A 26916-nucleotide genomic window follows, 5' to 3' on the forward strand; every position below is an offset into this window, starting at 1 on the left:
GGGCTGGATGAAAGGATTTTTTGTACCATTAGGGGGCGCTACCTATGACACACTGTCCCCCTCGTGTCAATTTCGACATGTCCTAATGATAATTGATTAGATTGATTTTGTTGATTTCTCTTATTTATCTTAAAATGTATTCAACTTGATTGGTGTGGAAAAAATAGCATTATGATCAGGCATTTTTTGGGACGTCCCCTTAAAGGACCCCAGCGGCTAGTAGCCGATATTAGCTGACAAGCTAACATGGCAAGAAAGGTCCATCTTGGAACTATTTAGCATAAAAACAGCGAGACTCTTTAGGGCTTGTTTTGTTCGCTTGTGTTTTCAGGCGAGCCGCTTCGGAGCTCGAAGAAACGGAAGAAAGCGAGTGAAATCGACCGAAACGTGAAAAATGTCGGTTCAAGTCAAGCAGGAAGCGAACGTGCTGGAAGGCGATGGAGTGGAAAACAGGTCCGAATTTCGTCTTTTTTTTCTCTTTCCCATCCCACAAACTTCTCTTAAGGGGACGTCCGGCCGAGATGCCACTCCACGCACAGGAGCCACGACTTGACAATCGTCAAAAGTAGTCCTCCATATGATAACTCGAGTCCAAAAATACTCGAGTACTGAGTAACCTAGCAACGTCTTTCTCATTCAGTTGAAACAACTATTTAATGACATCATCGAAATCCATCCGTTCTAAACGAAAAAGTTAGCAGACACCCGGGCAGACGACTCTAAATAGTTCCCCGCCCAGTGTTAGGAATTAAAATGTAGCGTTTACCAAATTGTTCGAATGAGTTATCTGACTCCATTCACCTAACAATGCATGCTCGTTTCTTGATGGAAAAGATGGACAAGAAAAGTCGACATTTTCACACGGGGGCAGATTTAATTTCATAAACAATTTAACTAAGCGAACTCCATCGAATATGGCCGAATTAGTGTCGCTCGAGTCTCTGGCCAGCCTTCTCTTAAGTCCTCTAGCTTTTTTCTCTTGGCCCACGCCTTTCCGCAAGATGGCGTGCCGACTCCTCCCATGGGCGTGCCAGGGAAGCCCCACGTGGGCTCCACCACCTTGCCTCGATGTCTGGAAAAACTCAAAACACCGAGCATTTCTACGTCATCAGGACCTTGTTCTCAACACCTCGCCTGCCGTCCCCCGTCAGAGTCCTGTTATCAACAGAACTAGACAAAATATTCTGCATTCGGAACGGCGCGACCTGTCATTGAACTATAGCCTACTAGGTGAAAATCTTCATTGCACTCAATAAATGTAACTTGTATGCAATTGTATAAAATCCTTATAGTCGTTGTCACAGCATATCCCATGTTGTAACAATGACAATAAAGGCATATTCTATTCTATTCTATATGTAACTGGTGTAATAATAACTTTTGTTTTATTGAAATTCCTGCTGAAATATGTTGTATAGTTTCTGTATAAGTGTCCTACAATGATGAGTCCAACAGTACCACCTGCTGGTACGTGGTAAGGTTTGGTTTGGCTTTAGACTTTGCGACAGGAAGGTGGGGGTTTTTGGCAGTCTACAACGAGTTGCCAACAGTAAGACACGATCTTTTGGTGCTCCGCAAAAAGTTCATTTTAAACATTAAAACCACAGCTGCCAAATCTCTCAACATGCACAGGAATGTGATTGATGTTGTCAAGCTGTTTGGATTTATTTTCGTTTTGTTTCTGTCGCTTTTTATGTTAGTTTTGCCCGACGTTGCATATTGTGCTAAAATGCTAATTCCCCTTATAGAGATCAAAGCCAGCAGAGAAGCTTACCACGTGTTGTGTTGTGACTCATTCATTTGCAGCAACCGTAACAAGAACCTCATCATCCAGTCCAAATTGAGTCATTTTATTCCTATTTAGTTTCTTTTGTCTTTTATTAGCATATTTGGTATTGGAGTCATCCAAAAGTCATTGAAAGTAATCCAGTTAAAGTAACCCTACCCAACCCTGTCCAAATGATAATTCGAGTCCAAAAATACTCAAGTACTGAGTAACGGAGCAACGTCTTTCTTATTTAGTTGAAACAACTATTCAATGGCATCCTCGAAATATATCCGTTCTAACCATCAAGGACGTTTAATCGGTTCAAACAAACAAGGGCAGTTCAAGTATTTGAACTAACAATCATAATAAAAGTAGGGATAAAAGCAGTGTCTGAATCTCATGACAAAAAGTTACCTGCCCCATTTTTCCCAACTTAAAACACAATAAGACAACTCATCGCAAAAAAAACATCGTTGCAAAGTATTAAAAATTGATCATCAGAATTCACTTTAAAATCAAGTTTATTATAAATTACTTCTAACATTCATTGCATGTATTTGACATGGCTGTATTCCATCTGCCATCAGTATGTACCCGTATTTACTCATCTTCACTGAAGATAGATATGTTGGTCTCCTCATTTGCAGTATTTAGTGACATTTTACAAAAGAACTTTGCTTGCACCCCGTTTTAAAACCATTGTTTAGAACAAAAATGAGCCTCAACACTCAAGTAACTGTGGGAGGGAACATCAAACATCACACAGTGAAATAAAATGCACTGAAGATTTAGCTTGTTTCTATCGAGCGGGTTTGTTCTAATTTGTCTTCAATTATACGGTGTGAAAAAAAAAATCAAAATACTTTTGCTATTATGGCTCTTTGGCTCCCGACCTCTGACGTAGACCAATCTTTTTGTGAGATATGGTGATCGTTCGGACCAGACTGATCAATCCATCTGTCTGGCAGGGTTGTGTTCAGAAACTGCCTAGCCCTGAGGCTGCAGTGTGGTGGTGCGCCATAACCAGACTTTTTGTTTTCCACCATGAAGAGGTACATCTCACCATTGACTGTAACTCTTTCAAAGAAGAACGGATCAAAGACAGCTTGTTCCCACACAGCTAAAAGCTGTGGAGTAAAAATAACAGAAGCTGTTACAAGCAATGACAATGCAATGCTGGCACATGTCTGGAAAGAATTGGATCATGGGCGTGACCCATGGTGCTCACATTCAGCATCTTTAAAAAATTGAGATGATTCCAGAATTTACCAGATGTGTTACAAAGTCGAAATGTGCCCAAGACTTTTGGAACAGTAATCTGGTGAACTAAATCAAACTGCGATACAGCGAGTGACTACTGTATTCAGTCATTTTTGCGATTGTTTCAATGGAATTTCGGCGGTAGTCTCTAAACCCGGATGTTGATTAGAACGCGTTAGGAGGAGGACCAAAAAAGGAAGCGTTTTCTGGATGAAAAGACAAGTTCTTTTGTTTACTCATGTGCGTGTCGGCCATGTTTTTCAGGATCAGGGCGCTGTGTGTGCAATTCCCTCATGGCATCACCGACGAGGTGATCCAGAACGACATGCCTCACCTGGAGCCTCAGCAGAGGGCGGCCGCCATCAACAAGATGCTCTCGCTGGTGCGTAGGCCGATCAGCGTCCGTTTCGCGACCTCCGCCTGACCTTGGTGCCGCCACATTCCTCAGGGTCATCTCGATTTGCTGAGGAACAGCAGCGGGCTCCTCTACCGGCTCAAGGACACGCAGAGTGCCAGGTAACGTGGACACGCCCGCATTCCACTTTGGTGTCATTGGCTGCAGGACACTCATTGGGCCGTCCCCCCGCACACCTGAACCCGTTTTCAGCGCCACCCTAAATTGCCCCGCTCGAGACGGGCATCTCCCCCAGAGTCGTATAATGAGCACCTATTTACTACTGCGCACTGTGTTTTTATCATTAGTGGCTGACACACTTACAGACCAAATTGCACTATTTTATTGTTGTTCCTCGGGGATTAAAGGGAACTCTGGTGACTGGACCATATAGATAACTCCCCCTGCTGTTATATTTTAGACAAATTGAGGACATTTCAACTCCACTCAGTTTCCTAGGTCACATGTTTTCAGATCATGTGACCATTTAAGATGGCGGAGTCAGATGGTGAGCAAATATTTATGACTGCACCAAAAGAAAACCCGAGTGAGGTCTCTGTGGTGTAAAATGTGAGCCCTATCTCTCGAGATAACTGTGCCAGGGCCACCATACTTTTTTCGTCAGTAAACCAAGGCGTGCGTCTTTTAGGTCGTGATTTATGGGAGCTATTGAATCCAGGACACTAGCCTGGGTAGCATTAAACTCATTCATGAGTGAGTCAATAGAGCCTTTATATAAAGGAAACGACGCAACTACTCCTGAAAGAAGATCAGAGAGCTTAGAAACTATGCCAGTGCTTATATTGCGTCTGCTAAATCCTTCAGTTTTTTAATACTACATTTAGCCAGCACCTCAAATGTAACTGAATAATGATCAGAAATAACAGTAGTACACGATAACACCGTCACGTTTGAGGTTCTAAACTCCTCGAGTCAATATAGTTGCCTTAACATAAACTGGACTATTATCAAGATAAAGCATTGCCTTGTCTATATTTCAAGGCAGATGCTGCTCTAAATGAATAATAATGGCAAAAACATGGAGTCATTTGGCCTCTAGAAGGGCATCTGAAATGTTTTCAGATATCGCTGTAGGGTTTTGTGGTGAAGGCAGCTTGACGTTGTACTGTATGCTCCGCCCCCTTGAGGAATTTGGCGCTCGGGTAACAAACTTCGAAATCTGTTTGATACTCGACGTGATTGGCGACAGGCAGGTGTGGGCGGGGCTTCACGCGTGCGAAACACCTGCTGTGCGCCTGTGTGCCACGTGACCTGTGGCGTCCTTTGCTCCCTCAGCAAAATCAAAGGTTCGGACAACCAGGAGAAGCTGGTCTACCAGATCATCGAGGATGCAGCAAACAAAGGTGGGCGCGTAGCATTTCGGGGTCGGCGCAGGGGGGATCATGATGTGATGGTCCGCAGGTATCTGGAGCAGAGACATCCGCTTCAAGAGCAACCTCCCCCTGACGGAGATCAACAAGATCCTCAAGAACCTGGAGAGCAAGAAACTCATCAAAGCCGTCAAGTCGGTGGCGGTGAGTCCGGCGGGCCTGCCTCCATCTTGGCAGCATTCAAACCCGGCGCTGTGACAATTCAGGCCTCCAAGAAAAAAGTCTACATGTTGTACAACGTGCAACCGGACCGCTCTGTGACGGGCGGCGCCTGGTACAGCGACCAAGACTTCGAGTCGGAGTTCGTGGAGGTTCTCAACCAGCAGTGCTTCAAGTTCCTGCGCAGTAAGGTGATGCTAGGCCCGAGAAAAACCGGGTTCCCCGCCCAGGTCTTAACTTTTCCGGTCATATGGGCCTTCTCTGAGCAGCCCGGGAAATATGCCCCAAAATATGTAAAACAAGATGCAGAGAAGTCTTGGCGTCAGAGGGAGAGCTCGTTTAATTATCTTCATCAGCGGACAAAACAGAGGTCTTATTCGTCTTCAGAGACAATTGGCTTCTTATATCCTAAGCCAATATCTCACATTACTTTAGCCCGTCCCCCTCGCGATGACGCACGTGTTTATCTCAAAATTTACGCTACCAGTCTGAATGTTTTGTCCTCTTTTGATTTTCCCAATTTCCCAATTTCCAAGAACTGTTGGTCGGCTTGACCGCATGTTCCCCGCCAAGAAGAACTTGGCAAAGAAGAATGTTATTCCTTGGCAGCCCAAGGCGATTAATAATAACATTCGCTGACATTTACACTCGGGAGAAACAAGCCTGGAATTTTCACGTTTTATAACCTTTTGTGTTCTCCTTATGTCAAGCACGACTCCAGTAATCCACAACAGCGTCAAATGCCCATCCAAGACGTAGCCAAAGTCCATTGATTGCTCTTCTTAGAGAATATGGACGCTTTGGGTCTTTTTCGAAAGGGAACACACTCAACCTTTGGTCCCAAATCAGTGCAAGTGCTACTAACATTTAATACACAGATATAAAAGATTTGTATCCTTCTTTGCAATCGCATGCCAGCAGATAAAAAAGACAATCCCGAGTCAATGTTGATCACAAGCCGAAAAACAAGTTTTTCTCAGCGTATGCCCGGCAATTCTGAAAATTGCCGTTTGAAGATGACCAGTTTACAGCTCTAAAACCTTTGCATTGGTGTATTTGACTTGGCCAATCTTTTTTAGGCAGGAGTTTGACTTCTTTTTCCAGAAGTCAATCCACGACAGTGCACACTTGCGCGTGAAACAAATCACGACTTGTATTACTCACATTTATTGTGGGATCTAATTAAAAACGTGTGGAAAATATGCATCGATTTACCTCGGGAATCGAATTGTCTCAGTAATATCATTGGCTAACTGTTGGAATCCTAATTATAATAATGTACCAAAAGTTTACCAAATTGTACGAATTAGTTATCTGACTCCATTAACCAAACACAACCTACATTCATCCAACAATTATGCGCGCTCGTTTTTTGAGAGAGAACAAAAAATGACCAGGCAGTCGGCAATTTCGCACAGGGGCGGGTTTATTCACAACAGCAGATTTAAGTGTGCTCCCTGATTTTTCCAAGATCATTTATACATTTCAACAAAAAAATCAAAGACATCCCACCCTTCTCCTATTTGCTATGTGTCATCTGCAAATTGCTTTAGCTTTCTCTTATTGGCCATCTTCTCCCCGCATGATGGTGTCTTGGCTCCTCCCATGGGGGGCTCCATAATCTCACACCGCACTCCCAGATGTTGTTAGCAGAAGTACGTCTCATCCTGTAAACATCTGCCAACACTTATGCCTTCCCTGACCTTTCATTGTACATTGAATCAAAGCACAGTCAGTAAATATCTTTATTGCATTAAACTCAATAGATGTAACTTGTAGTCAATCGTATAAAATCCTTTATAGTCAAATGTATAGAATCCTTTATACCCCAGACGACAATCGTATTGGTCACTCCTGGCTGAAGATTTCCTCAATCCGGTCATCGAAATGCTCGCGATTGGCCGAGAGTGCTGTCAAACACAAGGTCGGGGGCTAACGGCCATATTGGGAATCGGCTCACCTGCAAACAAACCGATGACAACGAGTATCGTTAAACGAAGCGGGAACATTTCAGGCTGTGTTTTGATGTCATTAATTGACACGCTTGGCTTCAGTGGACCCTCGCAGATGGAACCAGACCAGGTTTGCGGGGAATCTTTTCACGAGTTTATAGTTCGCGGGTATTTAGTTTGGGATTGACGATGATGTTTATGTGATGAGTAGGAACGACGCTTTGTATCTGTGTCATTTGTCACTCAGGCCGAAGCGGCCCGGGAGGGCGATCCCAGCCCGGTGCTGCAGAGGAACGCCTCCTTCGCCACGTCGCGCCAAGTCTGGAAGTACATCGGCGAATTGGGCATCAGCAAGGTAAGTCGTCGCAGCCCCCGACCACACCCCCAACCCCGCCCCTTTTTGAACCCCCGCCCCCCGGCAGGTGGAGCTGTCGGTGGAGGACACGGAGACCATTTTAGACACGCTGGTGTACGACGGCAAAGTGGAGACCAGCGTGGTGGCGGCCCCCAAGGAGGGGACGCCGGGCGGCGCCGACGGACCCCTTCGACTCTACCGGGCCGTCGAGGCGCTAGCGCCGCCCGCGGGACTGGTCAAGACGCCGTGCGGACTCTGCCCGGTAGGCTGACGATGCGAGACCGAAACCCATCAAGATCAAATTAACGACGTAACGCGCTCAAAATACACCGCGAAATGGATCGACGAAATACTGTCTTAAAGGATAGAATAAACGAGAGAACACGTGACAAAATAAAATACCCGTAACAATACACACGCCAAAATGAATACATGACAAACTACGGAAAGAAATAATGGACAAAATCAATGGAAATGCACAACTCAACGGAGAAAAGGACAAAATACACAATAATATGATTATGACAAAATGAGAAAGTAAACATCAAAACAGGTGAAAGGAAAAAAACAACTAAATACATGAGAGAATACTGTAAAGTGGGCTTAAACATATTTGCTCAAGGTGTGTATTTCTAATCAGTTGATTTTCCTTTTGGCCGTCTCTTAGTCTTCCTGTCTTTGTTTAAAGGTGTTGGTACTTTTCCAAGGGGGTGGTCTTTTGTCTCAACATACCAGTACTTTTCCATGTCTTGTGATTTCAATAAAACATAGAGGCAGACGGGGGGTGAGCGAAAAAAAAACTTAACAAGTATTTTGCCTGATGTATTTTCTACCGTTAGCCAAGTTATAGCTCTCCCACACGCCAGTGGTCTACCCTTTAGACCCCACAAATACACTACAGAATACTCAAAAAAGATCATAAAATTGACAAAATAATTGACAAAATACATTGAATGATGTCAAAAGTACATAACTAGATAAGAAAACAAAAAAGACAAAGTACACAAGAGATGAGTGGAATAAATAAATGACAAAATACAGGGGAAATGACGTGAGGAAATACCAAATAATTGCATGAGAGAGGATCGGCCAAACTGTGAAAAAAGCAAGCAACCGACAGCTTCGGTGTTTCGCCCTCAGGTTTGGGACCAATGCCACCCAGGAGGCCACATCTCCCCGTCCAATTGCGTCTACCTGGAGCGATGGCTGGACTTCTGAGAGCGCTACAAAGCACCCAAACTGTCAATAAAAAGGATTCCGCAGAAATTGCTACAGAGTGGATTTCTGGAGGTCGAAGGAAAGACCTCGCCACTACACGACGCCTCACGGATATGAGGTGGTCCGGGTACTCGTGCCTACCAAACACTCTCCTTGACTCGAAATTCGATATCACTTTCACTCTGCTACATCGAAGCCGTTACTTAAATCCACAGCTGGGTACGAACGACATTGATGACTCTGTTTCGCTCATTGACTAGAGTTTTGGGACATTTTAGACTTTTTACTTTTACTCCAGTAGCGTTGTGAAGAAAAAAAACTGTACCCTTACTCCACTACATTAGGCTACTTCGAAGACGTTACTTAAAGCCCTTCCACGTAACTACACATCTGTGTGTCTCTGCTAAGGTTTCTTTTTTATTATATCGAGTCGAGCGGTGACCCAAACCACCACCAGGTGGCACTTTTGTTTTTACAGTACTGTATGCGCAGTGTATATAGCTGTAGCCCAGTGGTTATCAAATAGGGATGTGGGTGCCTTTGACTTTTTTGGGGGGGTTTACTTTTCCAGAATAAAGTGCAATTGCACCTCCTCTCCTTTAGGGGGATGTGGCGTTTTCAGTGGACTGCATTCGTATAGTCAAGTCATGTTTATTTGCATAGCGGTTTTGAAGTCACTGAGACTGTCCCAATGCGCCTCACACTAACCCATTCCGTAGTATTTCTGTAGTAAGAGCGAAAGGGAAAGAAAAAGATAAAAAATAGTGGCACAAAGAGGGAAAGACAGACAGGGAGAGAGAAATAAAAAGACTGAAGGGAGAAAGAGAGAGGAGAGAAAAAACCGAATGAAAGAAAGGAAGAAGAAAATAAGAGAAATAAGACTTAAGGAAGAAAAAGAGGGAGAAGGATAAATAAGAAAAAGACAAAGAAAGTGGGAGAAAGAGGAATAATGCAACAATGTTTTGAATGGAAGTGGTACGGCGGATGAGTGGTTGGCATGTCCACAGCAGAGTACTAAGGTCGATCCAGCTACCTACCTTCCTGTGTGGAGTTTGCATGTTCTCCCCGTGCTTGGGTGGGTTTCCTCCCACATTCAGGTGAATTTGTTGGTCCAAATTGCCCCCAGGTGTGAATGAGCGAGTGGTTGTCCCACTGCCTGAGGATAGCTGGGATGGGCTCCGGCACCTCCGCGACCCTACTGAGGATAAGCGCTGCAGATAATGGATGGACGGATGTATTGAATTGACTGGGGAGTCGTCGAAAACCTTGTTGCAGGCCGCATCCAGTCCACAGGCCACACCTTTGACATAGTGCCTTTGAGCATGGGTGTCAAAGATCAGGCCCTGCAAGGTTTACATCTGGCCTGTGGTACAACACTGAGAGGAGTGCAAGAGAAAAACGACTTGCAGTTTGAAACGTGTCCACTGGATGTCACCAAAGCGACTGCAACTGGATTTCCACTCTTTTTTTCTCTTTCTCTTTATCAAGCTCTTTCCATTTCTCTCTCTATTAGGCTTTCTTTCATATATTTTCTCCGTTTCTTGTTATCTGTCTCTCCTTCTTTCTTTCTCTTGGCTTTTGTTGTCCGGCCCCTGCGAGAGTTCGGCCCCCCCACCTCTGTTCAAATGACTCTCGCCTGCCTCGGCAAAGAAAACCGAAGTCTGCTGTCAAGCTGCTCTTGGCAGGAAAAAGGACAAGACGACGGCTCCCTTTCAAAATAATATCGAGGGAAACGACACTTGCTCATGCGGAAGTCATCTTTGCGTCGCTGTCATCGAAACATATTGACGTGTATTTACAGTGGGACCTCGCTACTTCGTGGTTCCACGTTCGTGGGTTCAGAGCTTCGCGGGTCTAAAAAATAACAATAAAATAAAATTATTCCCCAAAAAAAAAAAATTTAAGCATTTTTGAAGGGGCTACTTCGCAGTTCCACGTTTGCAGGTTCAGAGCTTCGCGGGTCTAAAAATGAATAATAATGAAATAAAATGATTTTAGAAATTAGTTATTGTTTTTTAAAGCATTTTTGAAAGGGCGTCGCTACTTCGCGGATTTTCACTTTTCGCGGGTGGTTTTGGTCCCGATCAACCGCGATAACCGAGGGATTACTGTATTACATTGATTGACGTTTCCTTAGCTTGCCAGCGAACGAAGACGTTGAGCTTTACTGCGAAGAGTTGCGGGCGGATGTAGCGGCGCTAAGCTTTCCTCTTGATCGAGAAGACGACGGCTTATTTTCAAAACAAAAGCACCGGAAACGACAAGTCCGTCCGCGGGAAGCATTCATGCGTCGCTTCCATCAAGAAAATATTTAAGGCTTCTTTGCGTGATGTTTTTTAGCTTGCTAGCGAATAGCCACGTCACTTGTGTCGCCATTCAAGCGCACTGTGAGGTTTAATTTGAAGGGCCGCAACCGGATGCGGTGGCGCTAATCTTTCTGCTCCCTCCCCCCGGTCGCTGGTCTCTCTGATCCGCGTCCAGACCGGGTCGTTCGTCCCCCTCCCACCGCGCCCCTCCTTCTCATCCTGGTTTTTGGCTGAGATTCCGGACTGAGGTTCCTCTGCCGACTTCCGGTCTGGACCAAGGAACGGATGCGGTCCGCGACGGCTAAAGGACGAGGGCTCTGATTGGATCCGAGGATGCTGATGACGTCAGCGGCCGGAGGGCAGCAGGTGACTTAAGGATCCCTTTCGGGGATCCCTTTTGGGGGATCCCGTTCGGGGATCCTCTCACTGGATCTGTTGAGATCCCTTGAGATTTGCGGTGATGTGACCTGGGGATGGGGGTTTTCCCTTCCGAGCGACAGGGGCGACCCCCTGCGAGGGCTTAGTGCCGGGGTGTCAAAGTAGCAGTTCTCGGGCCAAATCAGGTCCACCAAGGTTTTTCAATGGCGCCTGCGAGAGAACACCGTAGAGAAGCACAAGAGAAAAATCAGCTCTGCAGACAGGCACCACTCTAAAGCCAGTGGAGCAATATTACTTTCTTGCTCCCTTTACGTTTTCTTTCGTTCTCTTTACCTCTACAATTCTCTTTTCTCTCCTTTTGGACTTTCTCTATTTTTCACTCTTTCTGACGCTCTTTCTCTACCTCTCTGTAACTCATTTTCTATTTATTTTTATTCTTTTCCACTATATCGCTCTCTGTCCTCTTTTTCTCTACCTCTCTGTCTCTTTTCCTCTTTTACTCTTGCTTTCTCTTTTCCTGTTCTCTCTCTCTTGTTTCTTTCTTTCTGTCTCTTTCAATTTGTCTTTCTCTTCTCTGTTTTCTCTCTCTCTCTCCGTTTTCTCGTTATATCTTTTTCTTCTCTATTTTGTTCTCTCTCTGTTCTCTCTCTCTTTCTTGATATTTATTTCTTTTTTGTCAGTTTTTCTTTCTTTCTTTCTCTTGTTCTCCTCTCTAGAATTTGCTAGTCCGGACCCTGTGAGTGTATTTTTTTCCTCCCCTGCCCAAATGAATTTGACACCTGTTGCTTAGTAGGAAATGGTCTTCTGTTCCAAATCAGTTTAAAATCCTCTCTTGGGGTCTCCAAGGTTGGCCACGGACAGGTCTTGAAAATAGATCAGTAGTGATGTGTCATTGTGATTTTCTAGGAAATCTGACTTGAACTGCCATGATTAAGTGCACATGTGTCATACTCATGAATCGCTGGCCAAATGCGGCAAACCCCATCATTTGATGTGGCCCACAAAAGTATAAAACACAGGTGTCAACGATAAGGCCAGAGGGCCAGATCGGGCCCAAAAGGGTTTGAATCTGACCAAGTGAAGCACAGGAAAAAAAAAAGCTGCAGTTTTAAATGCGGCCACGGGATGTCGCTCAAAGCCAATCACCGCTCACAAAAAACTGTGGTGGTATTTCTTTCTCTCTCTTTCCTTCTCTTCTCTTTCTTATTCAACTCTCTCAAACTCCCTTTTCTCCCTTTTCTCACTTTCTTTCACTTCCTTTCTTTCTCTCCCTCTTTCTTGTGCCCACTCTTTCTTTCTCTCTCATTGTTTTGATCCTTTTATTTCTCACAATACTTTTATTTTTTGGTGTCTTTGTTTCTCTCTTTTTTGTCTTTTCTTTCTCTCTCTATTTTGTCTTCCTCGCTCTCTCCATTGTGCTTTCTCTCTCTCTCTCTTTCCTTCTCTCTTTAGCTCGCCGTGTTAGCTGACACGTCCCAATCTGCGAAGGCCAATCAAAGTTGGGCGTCACTCACCCTTTCTCGTTTATGTTGTGGGAAAGTCTTGACAGGAAGTTGCTGTCGGGGCAGAGGGCCCAGCAGAGGGCGCTGTGCTCATGGCGGACAAGACGGCGCCCCGCTGCCAACTGCGCCTGGAATGGATCCACGGCTACCGCGGGCACCAATGCCGCAACAACCTGTTCTACACGGCCGGCAAGGAACTGGTCTACTTCGTGGCCGGAGTGGGAGTGGTCTACAACGCACGAGACCACACGCAGAAGTTTTACCTGGGGCACAACGACGACATCATCAGGTCAGTTGAAACGCCGCCGTCGGCCGCCATTTTTGCGGTCCGCCCGCAATGACGGCCGTGTCGTTCCGGGTCGTGCAGCCTAGCGCTGCACCCCGACAGAGTCCAGGTGGCCACGGGTCAGGTGGGCAAGGCGCCCCTGGTATGCGTTTGGGAAACGTACGGCATGCAGACCGTCTCCATCCTGCCGGACGGGCACACCCACGGCGTGGCCTGCCTGGCGTTCGACGCCGACGGACAGGTGAGCGAGACCCCGCCCTTGCGACCAATCAACCGTCAGTCCCACGTCTCCTCTCGTCTGTAGCGTCTGGCCTCGGTGGGATTGGATGCCAAGAACACGGTCTGCGTTTGGGACTGGAGACGAGGAAGACTCCTGGCGTCTGCTTCAGGACACTCGGACAGGGTAAGAACGGAGCGGCCCGCCTGCCGCCCCCCTGTCCCCCGACCTGCAGCTGATTTCTGAGGTCCCGCAGATCTTTGACGTGGCTTGGGATCCGCAGCTCGGCGCGCGATTGGTCAGCTGCGGCGTCAAACACATCAAGGTGAGCTCTGGCATCAAAGGGCATGGCCGGCGTGGTCCGCCTGGCCCCCAGGGCCTGTGTGGCCCCCTGGGTCCGCGTGGCACGGCATCCCTCGGTCTGCCATGGATTAGTTTTCATTTGGGCTCAACCGAGCAAGGCCAATGAGGCTCGGTTTGCCTTAGGTGACCACCAGCTTGTCAGTCCCTGGTACCAAATTTTGGGGGTTAAAAGGGGTGTGGTTGCCATTTTGACTCCCTGGCTTTATCAGTGAATACCTGATCTTAAATGCTGATGGAGAGACATATGAAACGAGTGTTGGCTTGAAGGTTATGGCCAGGTAAAGGCCTCGTTTATTGACGGAGGTTAATATATAATAATGCTTTCACCAGGTGAACATTCCAATCTTGTCAACAGCACCAAATTTGCCAAATCTGGTCGTCTTGACTTTCATTGGTTACACAATCATTCCATTCCATAATCATTCATTCATACAGTTTCTACATTGTTCCAAGTGATTTATATCATACTATCAAGGTATGCCTCAAGGCCTGTCCTGTATCTTGGACTGGTCTTAGAGGGCACATATTCTGAGAATTTTCAACTATACTCAGGTTTTGTCCCTTCCCTAAGTTAGGTTCTTATCCTAAACAGCATTTTGAAGTCAGGGGTATGAAGGACTACGCTGTCAGTGGCCTTCTTGAGTAATCTAGGGTTGGCTCCTCAGTTCTGGACGCTGTGCGGGAACGCCCTGACCCCCAAACGGGGGGTTTTCGGGAAGACGGGCGACCTCCAGACCATTTTGTGTGTGGCGACCGCCAAGGAACAGACCACCTACTCGGGAGCGCTCAACGGGGACGTCTACGTTTGGCGAGGGGCCACGCTGGTCCGGACGGTGCAGGCAGCGCACGGGGTACGTATCCGCGCCCGTTGCGTCCCGTCGGCCATTTTGACGCCTACTTTCAGGCAGGCATCTTCAGCATGCACGCCAGCGAGGAAGGTTTCGCCACTGGCGGCCGGGACGGTTGCGTTCGACTTTGGGACACTGACTTCAAGCCCATCACCAAGATTGATCTAAGGGAAGCTGAGCAAGGCTACAAAGGTGGGAGTTACTCGAAAACGGTATTGACAGTTACTGACAGGGAAGGTTACTTTAAGTCAAGTCAAATCATGTTTATTTGTGACACCCTCAATCACAAGGAGTCTCAAAGGGCTGCACAGACCACAGACTATTGAAAACTACAGACTACACCATCCCCTGATCTAAAACCTACATGAGGGCAAGGAAAAACTCAAACTTTACAACCTTAATACGTTAAAGTTACCTCTAGAGAAATGTAATCAGTCAGGTAATAAGAATTCCTTAAGGTGGCAGTGACACGTATTTGTATTATTTTTATGTATTGCTGTTACATGCATTCCGTTACTCCCTAACCCTGTTAGTCACATGTTACAGTACTTACTGAAAAAAGTAATAGCGTTCCAAAAGACACTAACGGAGTCCATTGCCCTGTCCCTTTCAGGTCTGTCTATCCGTAGCGTGTGCTGGAAGGCGGACCGCATAGTGGCGGGGACACAGGACAGCGAAATCTTCGAGGTGATGGTCCGAGAACGCGACAAGCCGTTGCTGCTAATGCAGGGCCACAGCGAGGGGGAGCTGTGGGCGCTCGACCTCCACCCCAAGCAACCGGTCGCTGTCACTGGCAGTGACGACCGATCCGTCAGGTCCGTCCGCCAGACATCTCTTGGTTCCGTTTCCTGTTTGTCCGACCCACCGTAACTTCATTTGCCCTTCTTTGGTCCGTCCAGGCTCTGGAGTCTCCCTGACCACACTCTGCTGGCACGCTGCAACATGGAGGAATCAGTGCGCAGCGTTTCCTTCAACAACGACGGTTCTCAGCTGGCTCTCGGAATGAAGGACGGATCCTTTACCGTCCTGCGAGTCAGGTGACTTCCCCCCCCCACCCCGGCTTCGTTACCACCCAAGGCACAGCGCTAATCGGCTGAACTGTCAGGGACATGACGGAGGTGGTGCACATCAAGGACCGCAAGGAGGTGATCCACGAGCTGAAGTTCTCTCCGGACGGCGCTTTCTTGGCTGTGGGCTCCAACGACGGCGTAGTGGACGTCTATGCCGTGGCGCAGCGTTTTAAGAAAGTGGGCGAGTGCAACCGCTCCGCCTCCTTCATCACCCACCTGGACTGGTCGGTGGACTCCCGCTTCCTCCAGACCAACGATGGCGCCGGAGAGCACCTCGTCTACCGGATGCCAGGTAACTACCCGGTCAGTGAAGTTCCGGAGCAGAATGCGTAGCGTTTACCTTGAGCCAGGCGGCGATGCCCTACGAGAACCCGCTGGTTACTGCCGACCGAGCCGCAATGGTCCTGTCTGATTTCTGACCCGGTGTGCAGCAGGTAAGTTGCTGTCGAAGGAGGAGACCAAGGGTGTCCACTGGATGACATGGACCGGCGTGCTGGGCCCGGAAGTCAACAGCATCTGGCCCAAATATTCCACCTCGACCAACGTCAACTCAGTGGACGCCAACTACAGCAGTGCTGTGCTTGCCGCCGGAGACGACCTGGGTCTGGTCAAGCTCTTCCGTTTCCCGTGCTTCAAGAAAGGTCTGAACCTCACGCGGGTCTCGAGATTATCGCTTTGAATGATATTTATTTGGTTCAGAATCATTCATTCATGCAGTCTCGACATTGTTCCAAGTGATTTATAGCATACTATCAAGGTATGCCTCAAGGCCTGTCCTGTATCTTGGGGGCACATATTGTGGGAATTTTCCACTATCCTCAGGTTTTGTCCCTTCCCTGAGTTAGGTTCTTATCCTAATCAGCATTTTTAAGTGCTAATGAAGGACTGAATGAAGGACTATGCTAAAAAAGCTGTGCTTTGGCCTGCTTGAGTAATCTAGGGTTGGCTCCTCAGTTCTGGCACTGTGCGGGAATGCCCTGACCCCCAAACGGGAGATTTTTGGGTGGAATGATTTCATAACAAGTAAAGATTTTATCCATAGCCAGCACTGAAGACAGTTTGTTGCGCTCTTTTCTTGCGTACCTTGGTGAGCTGGTGCATCACGCGGGGTAAGTAAGTCCCTTTATCCCTTTTTGTTGAATCCATTGTGCCTTTTTTAGCCGATGGATAGGGAAAGGGAGGGACGTGGCTGGGTCTCGCCATGTTTCCTGGCCTAGGAGACAAGGTGGTGGATTTTTGCTTTCTTAGTCCTTATTGATCCAAGGGGGCAAAGGCCGGCGAGGCCTCCCTTTGGAGCGCGTGTGAAGAAACAAAAGAGAGAACGTCGTTTCTGCTTCTCCTTTTAAAGCGATGACGTTACGGTCACCCGAGAGTGAGTTGATCATAATAATTGTGGATGTTAGGCAAAATTTCATTCGGAAACGCAATGAAATTAATCTCTGGCCTGAAACATTACACACTTCTGATTATCATGAATCCTTTGATTACAAATGAATAGTCCGGGAGTACAAAACGTTGGAGAGTCTGCTCACTTACTGTGAATGTATTGTGCATCTTTTCGTGGTGTTGGCAGAGTCAGGGCACTGTAGCAGTCTAGTTCCTCTACACTGTCTTTTGCTGTTTTGCAGGGGCCAAATTCAAGAAATACGTGGGCCATTCTGCCCACGTCACCAACGTGCGCTGGTCCGGCGACATGCAGTGGTTGGTGAGCACCGGCGGTGCCGACCACGCCGTCTTCCAGTGGCGTTTTCTGCCGGAGGGTGTCATGAACGGTACGCTGGAGCCCCTCCTCCAAGGTAAGGCCTGAAACTTTGGGATGGCAAGGCATTCCGGGGCTCCCTCTAAAATTTGGATCAGAAGCTGTAAAAGTGGGTTTACTCTCCCACCGGTCTCAGACGGCTACGCCGACTCCAACAGCGGCGAATCCGACTCCGACGTGTCCGACGTTCCCGAGATCGACTCGGACATCGAGCAGGAGTCCCAGCACAGCTACGAGCGACAGGTAAGCGCCGGCGCCACCCACCGGCGCGCTTTCGAGTCCTGAATTTTGCGTTGGCAGGTCTATAAAGACGACCTGCCACAATTGCGCCGGAAGCTGACCGGCTCGCTCAAGAGGCAGAAAGCTCCTGAGGAGGGGCTCCGGCTCCAGTTCGTTCACGGGTAAGTCTCAACTGGGGTTGGGAGATCCTACTGGGCCTTGGTGGCGAATTGTCAGCCGCCAGCCAGACTCGTGTCAGGCAGTTATCTGTGAGGAACGCGGTCTGATGATCCTCCGGAGCAGTTTGTCCGACCGGAGCCTGGATGTTTATTCAACACCCAGCTATATACACTCTTATTACATAACAGTTCTACACCAATTTCATCAACGCCGAACATCTGTTCTCCAAAAACTTCTCCTGTTTTGGACAACACTTATCATTCCAACTTCCAGTTACACAAGCCTTCTCTGATCTCTTACACAAGGCTTTGAGATGTTCATACTAGGTTCTAATTCCTTTCGACAAAATTCCCCCCTTTGATGATTTAAAATCAGGTACTAAAGTCTTTGTTTGGCTAGTGTCTCGCCCAAGCTTCCACGAAGGCTTGAACCGATCCACGCCGTGACTCCAGTCCCTTCTCTGGTTCTAGGCCATCCTTGTTCAAGTTTCAAATTCCATGAGCAGTCCAGGTCACGAATCCAATCTTGCTTGAGTTTGAAAGTTTGCGTGAACTGTGGTTTGCGAGTTCATGGTTCTCGCTGACACATCAATGATGACTCCTGGGGTGAGGTAACCAGGTCTAAGGAGAAGCCCCGAGTCGTTGGAGGGGGCCTCAGTTGCTCTTTAAAAGAAATGAATGATGTATTTCAAAACTACAGTACACGTCTTGCTAGCTTGCCAGCATCAGCCACACATTCGTTTTTTGCAGGTATCGAGGCTACGACTGCCGCAACAACCTGTTCTACACTCAGACAGGCGAGGTGGTCTACCACGTGGCCGCCGTGGCAGTAGTCTACAACCGGCTGCAGCACACGCAGAGGTTTTACCAGGGCCACGACGACGACATTCTTAGCCTGACCGTGCACCCTCTCAAGGATTACGCCGCCAGTGCCCAAGTGAGTCCCAGGTTTTCTGAACCCCTCGGTGCTCGTTCTGATAGGCCGCCCTTCCCCCAGGTGGGTCGAGACCCGGCGGTCCACGTGTGGGACATCGCCACCCTCAAATGTTTGTCGCTGCTGCGAGGCCACCACAGCACTGGTGTTTGCGCCCTGGACTTTACAGGTAAGGTGAATTGGCCGGTCCTGGCCTGGCCCCGGTCCTGTCCTGATCCCGCTCGCCCGCCATCACGTCCGCTCTCTTGTGCCGGCAGCCGACGGAAAGAGTCTCCTTTCGGTGGGGATTGACGATTCGCACTCGGTGGTCATCTGGGACTGGAAGAAGGGCGAGCGTCTGGCCAAAAGCGGGTAGGCGGCGGCCGGTAGGCTCGCTCGAATGCCGCGACCGGTCCAGTCCCTGATTCGAGTCTGCATCCTCCACAGGGGACACAAGGACAAAGTCTTTGTCGTGAAGAGTAATCCCTTCAGGATGGACAAGCTGGTCACGCTGGGGATGAAGCACATCAAGTTCTGGCAACATTCAGGTAGCGCTTTTCTTCTCTTGTCCTCGCCGTGTTTGTTGAATTTCGAACGGAGTTTCGAATGGACACCTTTGGGATAGAGACTAAAGTGCCATTCTGGCAATGGTGTATCAGTGATATTCTGTCGGCGTAGACATTCCAGGTCTCAACTTCCAGGAGGAGACCCAGTTTTTGGACGAAGGAAAAAAATCGAGCCGGAGAGAGCAGTACAGTTGAGGAATTTTATCACAAAGTTACGAAATAAAATAAAACCGGAGTGCACTCCTGACCAATTGTCTGGGAGAGCCTTTTCCTTTCGAAAGGCGTCGCCCAAACGTTTCTCCTTCGTCGTATAGGAAAAAGACCGGAAATTGACAGTTAAACGGCAAAGAAACAGACCTTTGTTAAGACAGGATTGATCTGGTTTTTACAGCTGTTCTGACCAGAGCGCGGTAGACTCAAAGACACTTGGAAACATGATTGGGAAGGTCCCATATTAAAAACATTCATTTACTCAATGAAGAACGTGATGGTCAAAGTGAGGAGATACTGATGAAATACTCAAAGTACTAGAGCTGAAAGTGAGAACATACTCTATCTATCTACCTTGGTCATATCTCTCAAGAGGGGTGACAGACAGCAAGACAAACACATACACTAAAAGAAAGAACATGAAAAATGGAAAAAATAGCAAAAAACACACACACAGAATGTTTGGGGGACCATGGCCAACCCAATTGCCCAAACACCCAAACAAGTTAGGCACCTCGGCACCCAAGTCCGGATGAAACGGGACACCAGAAAGCGGCCATGTCACTCGGGTCAGGGTGACACAACACACTCTTTTGTTCAACAGCAGGGCCCGACAGCTTTCGCTGGTTTACCCCTGCCGTATCATAGAACACATCCAAACATCCCACTATCCTTTTACAACACCTCTCCACTCATTCCTATCACCAAGTAGAGCTCTAGCACAACTCTAGAACATACTCAGTGACGCATTTTCATCATCTAAGAATTGTGGTACTTTTGCGGGGGCGTCGCCGAACCCCTGTCGGAGTCGTGGCTGGGTGGAATCCGAGGAAGGTTTGAAATGGCCGATTATATCCCTGACTCCGTCGCGATATAGACGAAGGCTCCGTCCTGGTGACGGTGCAGCACTGGCGTTTTCGAGCGCGCTTTTTCTAGCTTTTCAGGAGGTCTCACAAATGTCCACGGGATAGCACGACGGTGACCTCAGATGGGACACTGTCGTCAATGTTTGGTATACGTGGAGTCGGGTATCGAGGCAACAGTAACTAAAACACCAGAGGTGGTAGTCGTGGTCCAAGACGCAGGCGAGGGTCCGGTATACTGGGATAAACAAGACCGTGACGAGAAGGCTTGGGACCATACAAGATAGTCAACGAACTAGCACCAAGCTGAGGAAACACAGGGTTTAGATAGTGAAGAGGGAGAGGTGTGAATTGAGGGTAATCAGCACAATTGACACCAGGTGTGGGGTGAATATTAGATCCAGGAAGTGAGTGACCCAATAAGGTAAGGGAGAGATGAGACAAACCTGAGTGCCGGACTGTGACATTTAGTTTTTGACATGAATTTCAACTTGTAGTTTGTACCAAAAACGTCCTTTTCTGTCTAAAGCTGATATATTTTACCTTAAGTTTTGTCTTCACCGTCTCCGTCATACTTTGTGTTGTGTAATCCAGAAAAGAATTCTAGGCCAGGACCAGTGCCCCGGACGTTGCGACACTGGTCCTGATTCCGGTATTTTATTTCATAGTTTGGCTTAGAGACGAATATACAGAGTAGGGGGATTCTCTACATGAGGAGAAATTTTGTGTCTCGTCGGCTGAAGTTTTTTGCCCATTTTGTTTTGCGGCCCAGGCGGCGGGCTCACCTTCAAGCGCGGCATTCTGGGTAACCTGGGCAAGCAGGAGACCATGATGTCGGCGTGTTACGGGCGCTCCGAGGACTCTGTGTTCTCGGGGGCCGTCAACGGGGACGTCTACGTCTGGAGGGACACCACCCTGGTCAAGACCGTCAAGGCCCACGACGGACCCGTCTTCGCTATGTGTTCCCTGGACAAGGTCTGGTCCGGACCACGTCTCCGCCTTTCCCTTCCAAGAGTCTTGCCAGCGTGCTCAGCTTTTCACTTGCTAGACATAAGTTAAGGTCGCTGCACCCAAATTGCTTTCGGAAGGATCCGATGCGTTCATAGTGAGGTAGATGCTCTATATAAAGAGAGAGGACGTCGATGAATTTGCAAGGAGAACAGGAGAGGTCTCCGTCAAGATTTACCATCATTATTAATCGAAGGACCGATCAGGTTCATAGTTTAACAGACTCTTAAAAGAAAGAGAATATGTAAATGGTTTCCAAGCTTGCGAGAACAAAAAAAATGACACTCGAGATGCAAGCTGTTCTGAAGGTTGATAATGCAGCTCTGGCTCGAAGGACCAAATGATAAGTATGTAATTTAGCAGTCACTTAAAAAAAAAGACAATTGCTAAGTTTAACGTTTCGTAGACACTCTAAATGAAGAGAGGCGACATCAATGAATTTTGAACTTACAAGACGTTCTAAAACCTAACCCCCACCCGGGATCACAAAACGATACGTTTGTAGTTTAGCAGGACCTCAGCATAAGGCGAGAACATATCCATGAATTTGGAACTTACGGGGCGGAAACAGGACTGTGCAAAAAACCCCTCAAGTTGCCAAAACTCCAAGCTGTTCTAAAGGTCCTCCCCTCAAAAAGTCCTAAAGGGTTTGAAAATCAAATAACAGCAATGTCAGGTTCAAAATGATGTCAGAGACTTTTGAGTAACAAACAACTTATTTATTAAAGAAAATCGAGCACAATATAGACAAGGTTAAGCACTCTTAGATTGGCATGTGATGAATTCCAAAGTCTAAAGCGTGAGCGCCCTTCTTATACCGTTTCATGGATTCTGATTGGAGGATAGAATAAACCACGGGCACGTAAGAGTACCCTGATTGGTTCAGACAGGAATCACATATTTAAATGCAGTGTATAATGTTGGTCGCTAGATGCCGTGTGAGTATAATAAATGGTTAATAAGGATAGTGGAACTTTTGTAAACACAATGCGTCTCTGTAAGAAGAACGGAATTTGGGAGTCAAACTCTCCCAAAACCAAAACTTGATAAGTACAACTGAATTTGGGAGGAAAAGCCATCTTTTGACCTTGGAGGTGCTTGTCTCTGAACACCAAGTGAAACATAATAAGTGTGTTTAATTCCTACTCATTTACCACAACATCGGCCGCAGGGTTTCGTGACAGGCGGCAAGGACGGCGTGGTGGCGCTGTGGGACGACGCTTTTGAAAGATGCCTGAAGACTTACGCCATCAAGAGGACGCTTTTGTCCCCCTCGTCCAAAGGTGGGACACGCCACCGGCGGCAGCTGGCGGAAGGTAAATCTGACTCATCCTTTGCTGGTAGGACTTCTTCTGGAAGACAATCCGTCCATCCGGGCCATCACGTTGGGGCACGGCCACATTCTGGCGGGAACCAAGAACGGAGAAATCCTGGAGATCGACAAGAGCGGACCTATGACTCTGCTGGTCCAGGTAAGACAGAGAACAAGACCGTGGTTCAAAGCTGTGAGCGTGTTTGTGTTCAGGGTCACATGGAGGGTGAGGTCTGGGGTCTGGCCGCTCACCCTCTGCTGCCCGTCTGTGCTACCGTCAGCGATGACAAAACGCTGAGAATGTGGGAGCTCTCGACCAATCACCGCATGGTCGCCGTGCGCAAGCTCAAGAAAGGTTTGCCGCCCCCACCCATCAAACAGGAGCCTCATCCGACCATGGTCTTTGGGTCCGTCCCCCAGGTGGGCGCTCTTGTGCCTTCTCCCCCGACGGCAAGGTCCTGGCGGTGGGTCTGAACGACGGCAGCTTCCTGGTGGTCAATGCCGACACCCTAGAGGACATGGTCACCTTCCACCACCGTCGGGAACTCATCTCCGACGTCCGATTCTCACCAGGTAGCCCACAGGGACGGACCGGGAACGCACAGAGGCTCTACCTTAACGTTGGCTATTGCAGATGCGGGCAAGTACCTGGCGGTGGCTTCCCACGACTCTTTCGTGGACATCTACAATGTGCTGACCAGCAAACGAGTCGGCATCTGCAAAGGGGCGGCGAGTGTGGTCACGCATCTAGACTGGGATTCCCGAGGTCAGCCGCCAGCTCCGCCAGAAGATACCGGAAGCTGTTCCCGCCTACCTTTCATGCTGCTTTCTCTTGTGGTCCTGGCAGGAAAACTTTTGCAGGTCAACACGGGCAGCAAAGAGCAGCTTTTCTTTGAGGCTCCTCGAGGACGAAAGCAGAACATTGGCCCTGCAGAGGTCAGTGGCGCCTGCCAGCTCTCCTTATGTGCTTTTCGGCTCTAATTTTGCCCAAAAGTTGTTTTGTTTTGACGCGGCTGTCTTAAGTCTTGCGGTTTTACAGTTGGATAAGCTATCCTGGGCCAGCTGGACTTCGGTCCTAGGTCCGAGCTGCGAGGGAATCTGGCCCACGTTCGGCTCGGTAAACGCGGCGTCACTCAGCAAAGACGGCAAACTCTTGGCCTGTGGGGACGACTTTGGCTTCTTGAAGCTCTTCAGCTTCCCGAGTAGGGTGAGCCAAGCCTACTTACCCGCTGGGGCCCAAACCCTTTGGTACTCTACCCTGACTCCCTGTCTGTTATTAGGGTCAGTTGGCCAAGTTCAAGAAGTATGTAGGCCACACCATCAACGTGACCAACGTGCGCTGGTCCAATGACGACGCGCTACTGCTGTCGGTGGGCGGGGCCGACACTGCTCTCATGATCTGGACCAGGGAGCCTCCGGGTCACAAAGAGAACAAAGTGGTGGACAGCGAGGAGTCCGACGACGACACGGAGGAGGACGGAGGTAGGGCGGGCACGCTGATTTGTCGCAGACGTTTGGCTACTTTAGCTTAGGATAGGACAGGAATAGCCTTTGCCCGAGTGGGCCAAGTCTCCCTTAACGGTCGGCCCGCCGTCCCCACTGTAGTCCGCCATCCGGATTTGCCGGCTTCCCTTTTTGGCCGCAGCTCTCTGGTCCTAACCCAGGGTGGTTGCCGGGGTCATTGGAACTGCGTCAGGCTCGCTCTTCATGGTTCTTGTGGTATACTCGGGTGATCATTTAAGTCTTAGCTTTGTGAATGTGTCTCAGGCTACGACAGCGACGTGGCTCGCGAGAAGGCCGTGGACTACGTGACAAAGATCTACTCTGCCAGCATCAGGAAGATGACTGGAACCAAACCTCACCTCCAGCACAAGGAACCTCCGCCAGAGGAGAGGTAACCTCAGGCAGTCTAGCCAGATCTGACTCAGCCGCTGACCCCCAACCCGTCGTTCTTCAGACCTCCTGTGAGCCGTGCGACGCCGCTCCCCGATAAGCTGTTGAGGAACGCCGCGTCCAGGAAGAAGAAAGCGGTGGAGGCCAGTCTGCCGGTGCCGTCCTTCCGAGACCGGTTTCACTTCTGACTGGTTTTGAATGCCTTTGCAGGACCTCCAGCTGGATCACGTCTTCGGGTACCGAGGTCTGGACTGCCGCAACAACCTCCACTACCTCAACGACGGCGCAGACATCGTTTTCCACACTGCTGCGGCCGCCGTCATCCAGAACCTGTCTTCTGGTTTGTATTCCGCTTGACAACAACAAACGGGATGCTGCTGTCCCTAACCAATGACATATCAAAACGCCGCTGGGACTAACTCCACTACCACCTGACATGGACTAGTATTCCCAGGGTTTCTAGTACCGCTCACTTTCCCACGCCAATGCTGGGTATGTCAATGGAGTGTGTCTAGCATGTGGAAAAAGGGAAGGGAATTAGCCAATAGCTGAATGATACGCAAGTAAGATATTCACGGGAAGGTAATATTGTCTGAAAGGAACGGGAATCTCCATTTTGATATTCGTTCGTACTGGCCATTCCACTCAAATTAACCTACTCAGGAACTAGAATGGCACGCGTTTCGATGTGCCGAGGATGGTCAAATCCACGTCTTGGTCTCGGCCTGGGGACCGATGAGGACTATTAGATATGGAAGGCGGCACCACGTCTCGACGAATCGCAGTTTGACGGCGTTGGGCTCGGTGGACAACTGCGTTGTCGGCAGGCCGGCTGGAAAACAGACCGAAACCTGAATGCAGGGGCGTGATTTGGGCAGAGAGCTGATACTTTACCGGTATGTTCGAGTGTGAAATAGTCCTAGATTAGTGTTTTAAGTACAATCACCAATTTCATGTTATCAGACTTTGTATTATCCGCTGAAGATTTGCGGTCTCTGTAATGAGACCTCGGTACATCCGGGAACAGTCCATCAGGGGGCGCAGCCATTCCATCCATCCCAAAGGCCCGAGTTCTTTGGCCCAGGTGGATGTTCAAACGGAGCAGGACCACGAACGTCGAATTCGTTCTTCTCCAAGCACGGGTTGTCATGATTACTGATGCAAAGCACCTGTGCCCGCTCCTTTGGCTCCAACTGCCTCGGACTGATTGGCTCCCGGTCACTATTTAATCCACCGTCACCTGTTGTCGGTCTGTCTGCCAACCTCAGTTCATGCTAGGCAAGCTTTCCGACCCTGACTCACTCCTGTTCTGGACCCCGTCTGTTCCCCGGCTTCGACCCATTTTCTGATCTCAACCACGATTTTTGCTCTCTTGTCCCGGCTACTGACCTGTTTTTCCCGCTCTCAACACCGCCATCGCTCGCCACGACCAGCGATCTCCGGATTGCGTGTACAACTCTTTCCCTTCTTCCCAATAAAACTAAGAGAAACGCAAGCAAGTGGGTCCTGTCTCTGTTCTGGTCTTGACACGGGTCGTTATTCTGATCGGGGTTGTTCACAAAAACGCACAATGAAATGAAATGATCTGCATTTCTATAGCGCTTTTCAAGTCAATGACTTCCCAGAGCGCTTTACAATGTGCTTCACATTTCCCAATAGCGGCCTTGTATTGCAGCCCTGTAAGACGCTAACCTGCTTATTGAGGGTATTAGGGGTTCAGTGTCTTACCCAAGGACACTTCGACATGTAACAAGGACGAGCCGGGATTCGAACTGGGATCCCTTGATCCCAAGACGAGCGCTCTACCTCCTGAGCTACTGCCGCCAAACCAAAACGGTGAAAGGAAAAACAAAAGGGGAAAACATAGACGAAACAAAAACGTACATAGTCCAATAATCCGAAACGGAACGAAAAGAAGAGTCCTTGAAAAGAAAAGGGCAAAGGTCTTGGGTGTCAGGATGTGTCTTTTGGGTCTGTGGCACAAACACAAAAAGGGACGGTCTTATTTGCCCTACATGGGTGTCCATCAGGGGGGGGCAAACTCCAAATAAGTCTTTTCCGTCTCGACAGGAACTCAGAGTTTCTACCTGGAGCACACGGACGACATCTTGTGCCTGACGGTCAACCAGCACCCCAAGTACCAAAACGTCATCGCCACCGGCCAGATCGGTCAGTCCCCAGAAACCTTTGCTTTTACTGCCGCCGTCGCACGAACTCGCCTGCTTTTGCTCCACCTGCCCGCTTTCTGCTTTGTTTGTGCCGGCTTTTGTGTCCTGGTTGTCCCCGCCTCTCCGTCAGGTGACATCTCCGAGCTGCCAGGTAAGCCCCGCCCACGACTGTTCGCCAAAAGGCTAATCTGTTTTTACTTTCGAGTCTTGGAAGCGGTCGGCCCGATGATGGTCCGGGGACTCGGGGACGGGGCTACGGTTGCGGTGTCCAACACGACTCCTAGGGTCAGAAGAAGGAGTCGGTGGGACGGCGTTCTCCAAGCGAAACGCTCGAGATCCCGCACTTTCATAGACCAGGA

At 48.6% G+C, this 26916-nt stretch overlaps 2 protein-coding genes across 3 annotated transcripts in view; both read left to right on the plus strand.

The window, feature by feature from the left end:
- The first annotated feature begins 68 nt into the window (after positions 1 to 68).
- polr3f (polymerase (RNA) III (DNA directed) polypeptide F) lies at positions 69 to 9128 on the plus strand. Of its 2 annotated transcripts, none has more exons than XM_088341309.1 (9): positions 69 to 453; positions 3293 to 3410; positions 3477 to 3544; positions 4719 to 4786; positions 4845 to 4957; positions 5020 to 5158; positions 7172 to 7279; positions 7347 to 7541; positions 8420 to 9128. In XM_088341309.1, the coding sequence occupies exons 1-9, from the start codon at positions 395 to 397 to the stop codon at positions 8755 to 8757; spliced, it is 1206 nt and encodes a 401-aa protein (XP_088197435.1). In that variant the 5' UTR covers positions 69 to 394; the 3' UTR covers positions 8758 to 9128. The 2 variants fall into 2 exon arrangements, with proteins under 2 accessions (XP_088197435.1, XP_088197436.1); XM_088341310.1 differs by having other exon boundaries at positions 74 to 453; positions 5020 to 5163; positions 8420 to 8545.
- Positions 9129 to 10952: 1824 nt separating this feature from the next.
- LOC148360464 (echinoderm microtubule-associated protein-like 6) overlaps positions 10953 to 26916 on the plus strand; it is a 29979-nt gene continuing 14015 nt past the window's right edge. Inside the window, exons 1-32 of the mRNA XM_088341312.1 lie at positions 10953 to 11169; positions 12722 to 12972; positions 13051 to 13210; positions 13274 to 13372; positions 13443 to 13511; positions 14215 to 14400; positions 14454 to 14589; positions 15011 to 15212; positions 15297 to 15434; positions 15503 to 15759; positions 15899 to 16108; positions 17096 to 17263; positions 17363 to 17469; positions 17527 to 17627; positions 18375 to 18561; positions 18622 to 18727; positions 18816 to 18909; positions 18985 to 19085; positions 20949 to 21151; positions 22356 to 22467; positions 22529 to 22656; positions 22710 to 22851; positions 22917 to 23069; positions 23131 to 23262; positions 23344 to 23432; positions 23536 to 23703; positions 23777 to 23978; positions 24264 to 24390; positions 24454 to 24532; positions 24600 to 24729; positions 26460 to 26558; positions 26688 to 26708. Of these exons, the coding sequence (XP_088197438.1) occupies positions 12776 to 12972; positions 13051 to 13210; positions 13274 to 13372; positions 13443 to 13511; positions 14215 to 14400; positions 14454 to 14589; positions 15011 to 15212; positions 15297 to 15434; positions 15503 to 15759; positions 15899 to 16108; positions 17096 to 17263; positions 17363 to 17469; positions 17527 to 17627; positions 18375 to 18561; positions 18622 to 18727; positions 18816 to 18909; positions 18985 to 19085; positions 20949 to 21151; positions 22356 to 22467; positions 22529 to 22656; positions 22710 to 22851; positions 22917 to 23069; positions 23131 to 23262; positions 23344 to 23432; positions 23536 to 23703; positions 23777 to 23978; positions 24264 to 24390; positions 24454 to 24532; positions 24600 to 24729; positions 26460 to 26558; positions 26688 to 26708 (4303 nt within the window). The 5' untranslated portion in view covers positions 10953 to 11169; positions 12722 to 12775. The remainder of the gene's footprint in view (positions 11170 to 12721; positions 12973 to 13050; positions 13211 to 13273; positions 13373 to 13442; positions 13512 to 14214; positions 14401 to 14453; positions 14590 to 15010; positions 15213 to 15296; positions 15435 to 15502; positions 15760 to 15898; positions 16109 to 17095; positions 17264 to 17362; positions 17470 to 17526; positions 17628 to 18374; positions 18562 to 18621; positions 18728 to 18815; positions 18910 to 18984; positions 19086 to 20948; positions 21152 to 22355; positions 22468 to 22528; positions 22657 to 22709; positions 22852 to 22916; positions 23070 to 23130; positions 23263 to 23343; positions 23433 to 23535; positions 23704 to 23776; positions 23979 to 24263; positions 24391 to 24453; positions 24533 to 24599; positions 24730 to 26459; positions 26559 to 26687; positions 26709 to 26916) is intronic.

Source organism: Urocampus carinirostris, chromosome 8 (genome assembly GCF_059441175.1).
Source record: "Urocampus carinirostris isolate Australia breed hairy pipefish chromosome 8, RoL_Ucar_1.0, whole genome shotgun sequence".
Classification (NCBI taxonomy): Eukaryota; Metazoa; Chordata; class Actinopteri; order Syngnathiformes; family Syngnathidae; genus Urocampus; species Urocampus carinirostris.

What these genes read in the sequence shown, in the direction of transcription:
- polr3f (XM_088341309.1), top strand. Translation starts at nt 395, where the DNA reads ATGTCGGTTCAAGTCAAGCAGGAAGCGAACGTGCTGGAAGGCGATGGA. An exon ending in AAGGACACGCAGAGTGCCAG is followed by an intron (nt 3,545 to 4,718) that starts GTAACGTGGACA and finishes TTGCTCCCTCAG; the next exon opens with CAAAATCAAAGGTTCGGACA. An exon ending in CGCCGTGCGGACTCTGCCCG is followed by an intron (nt 7,542 to 8,419) that starts GTAGGCTGACGA and finishes TTTCGCCCTCAG; the next exon opens with GTTTGGGACCAATGCCACCC.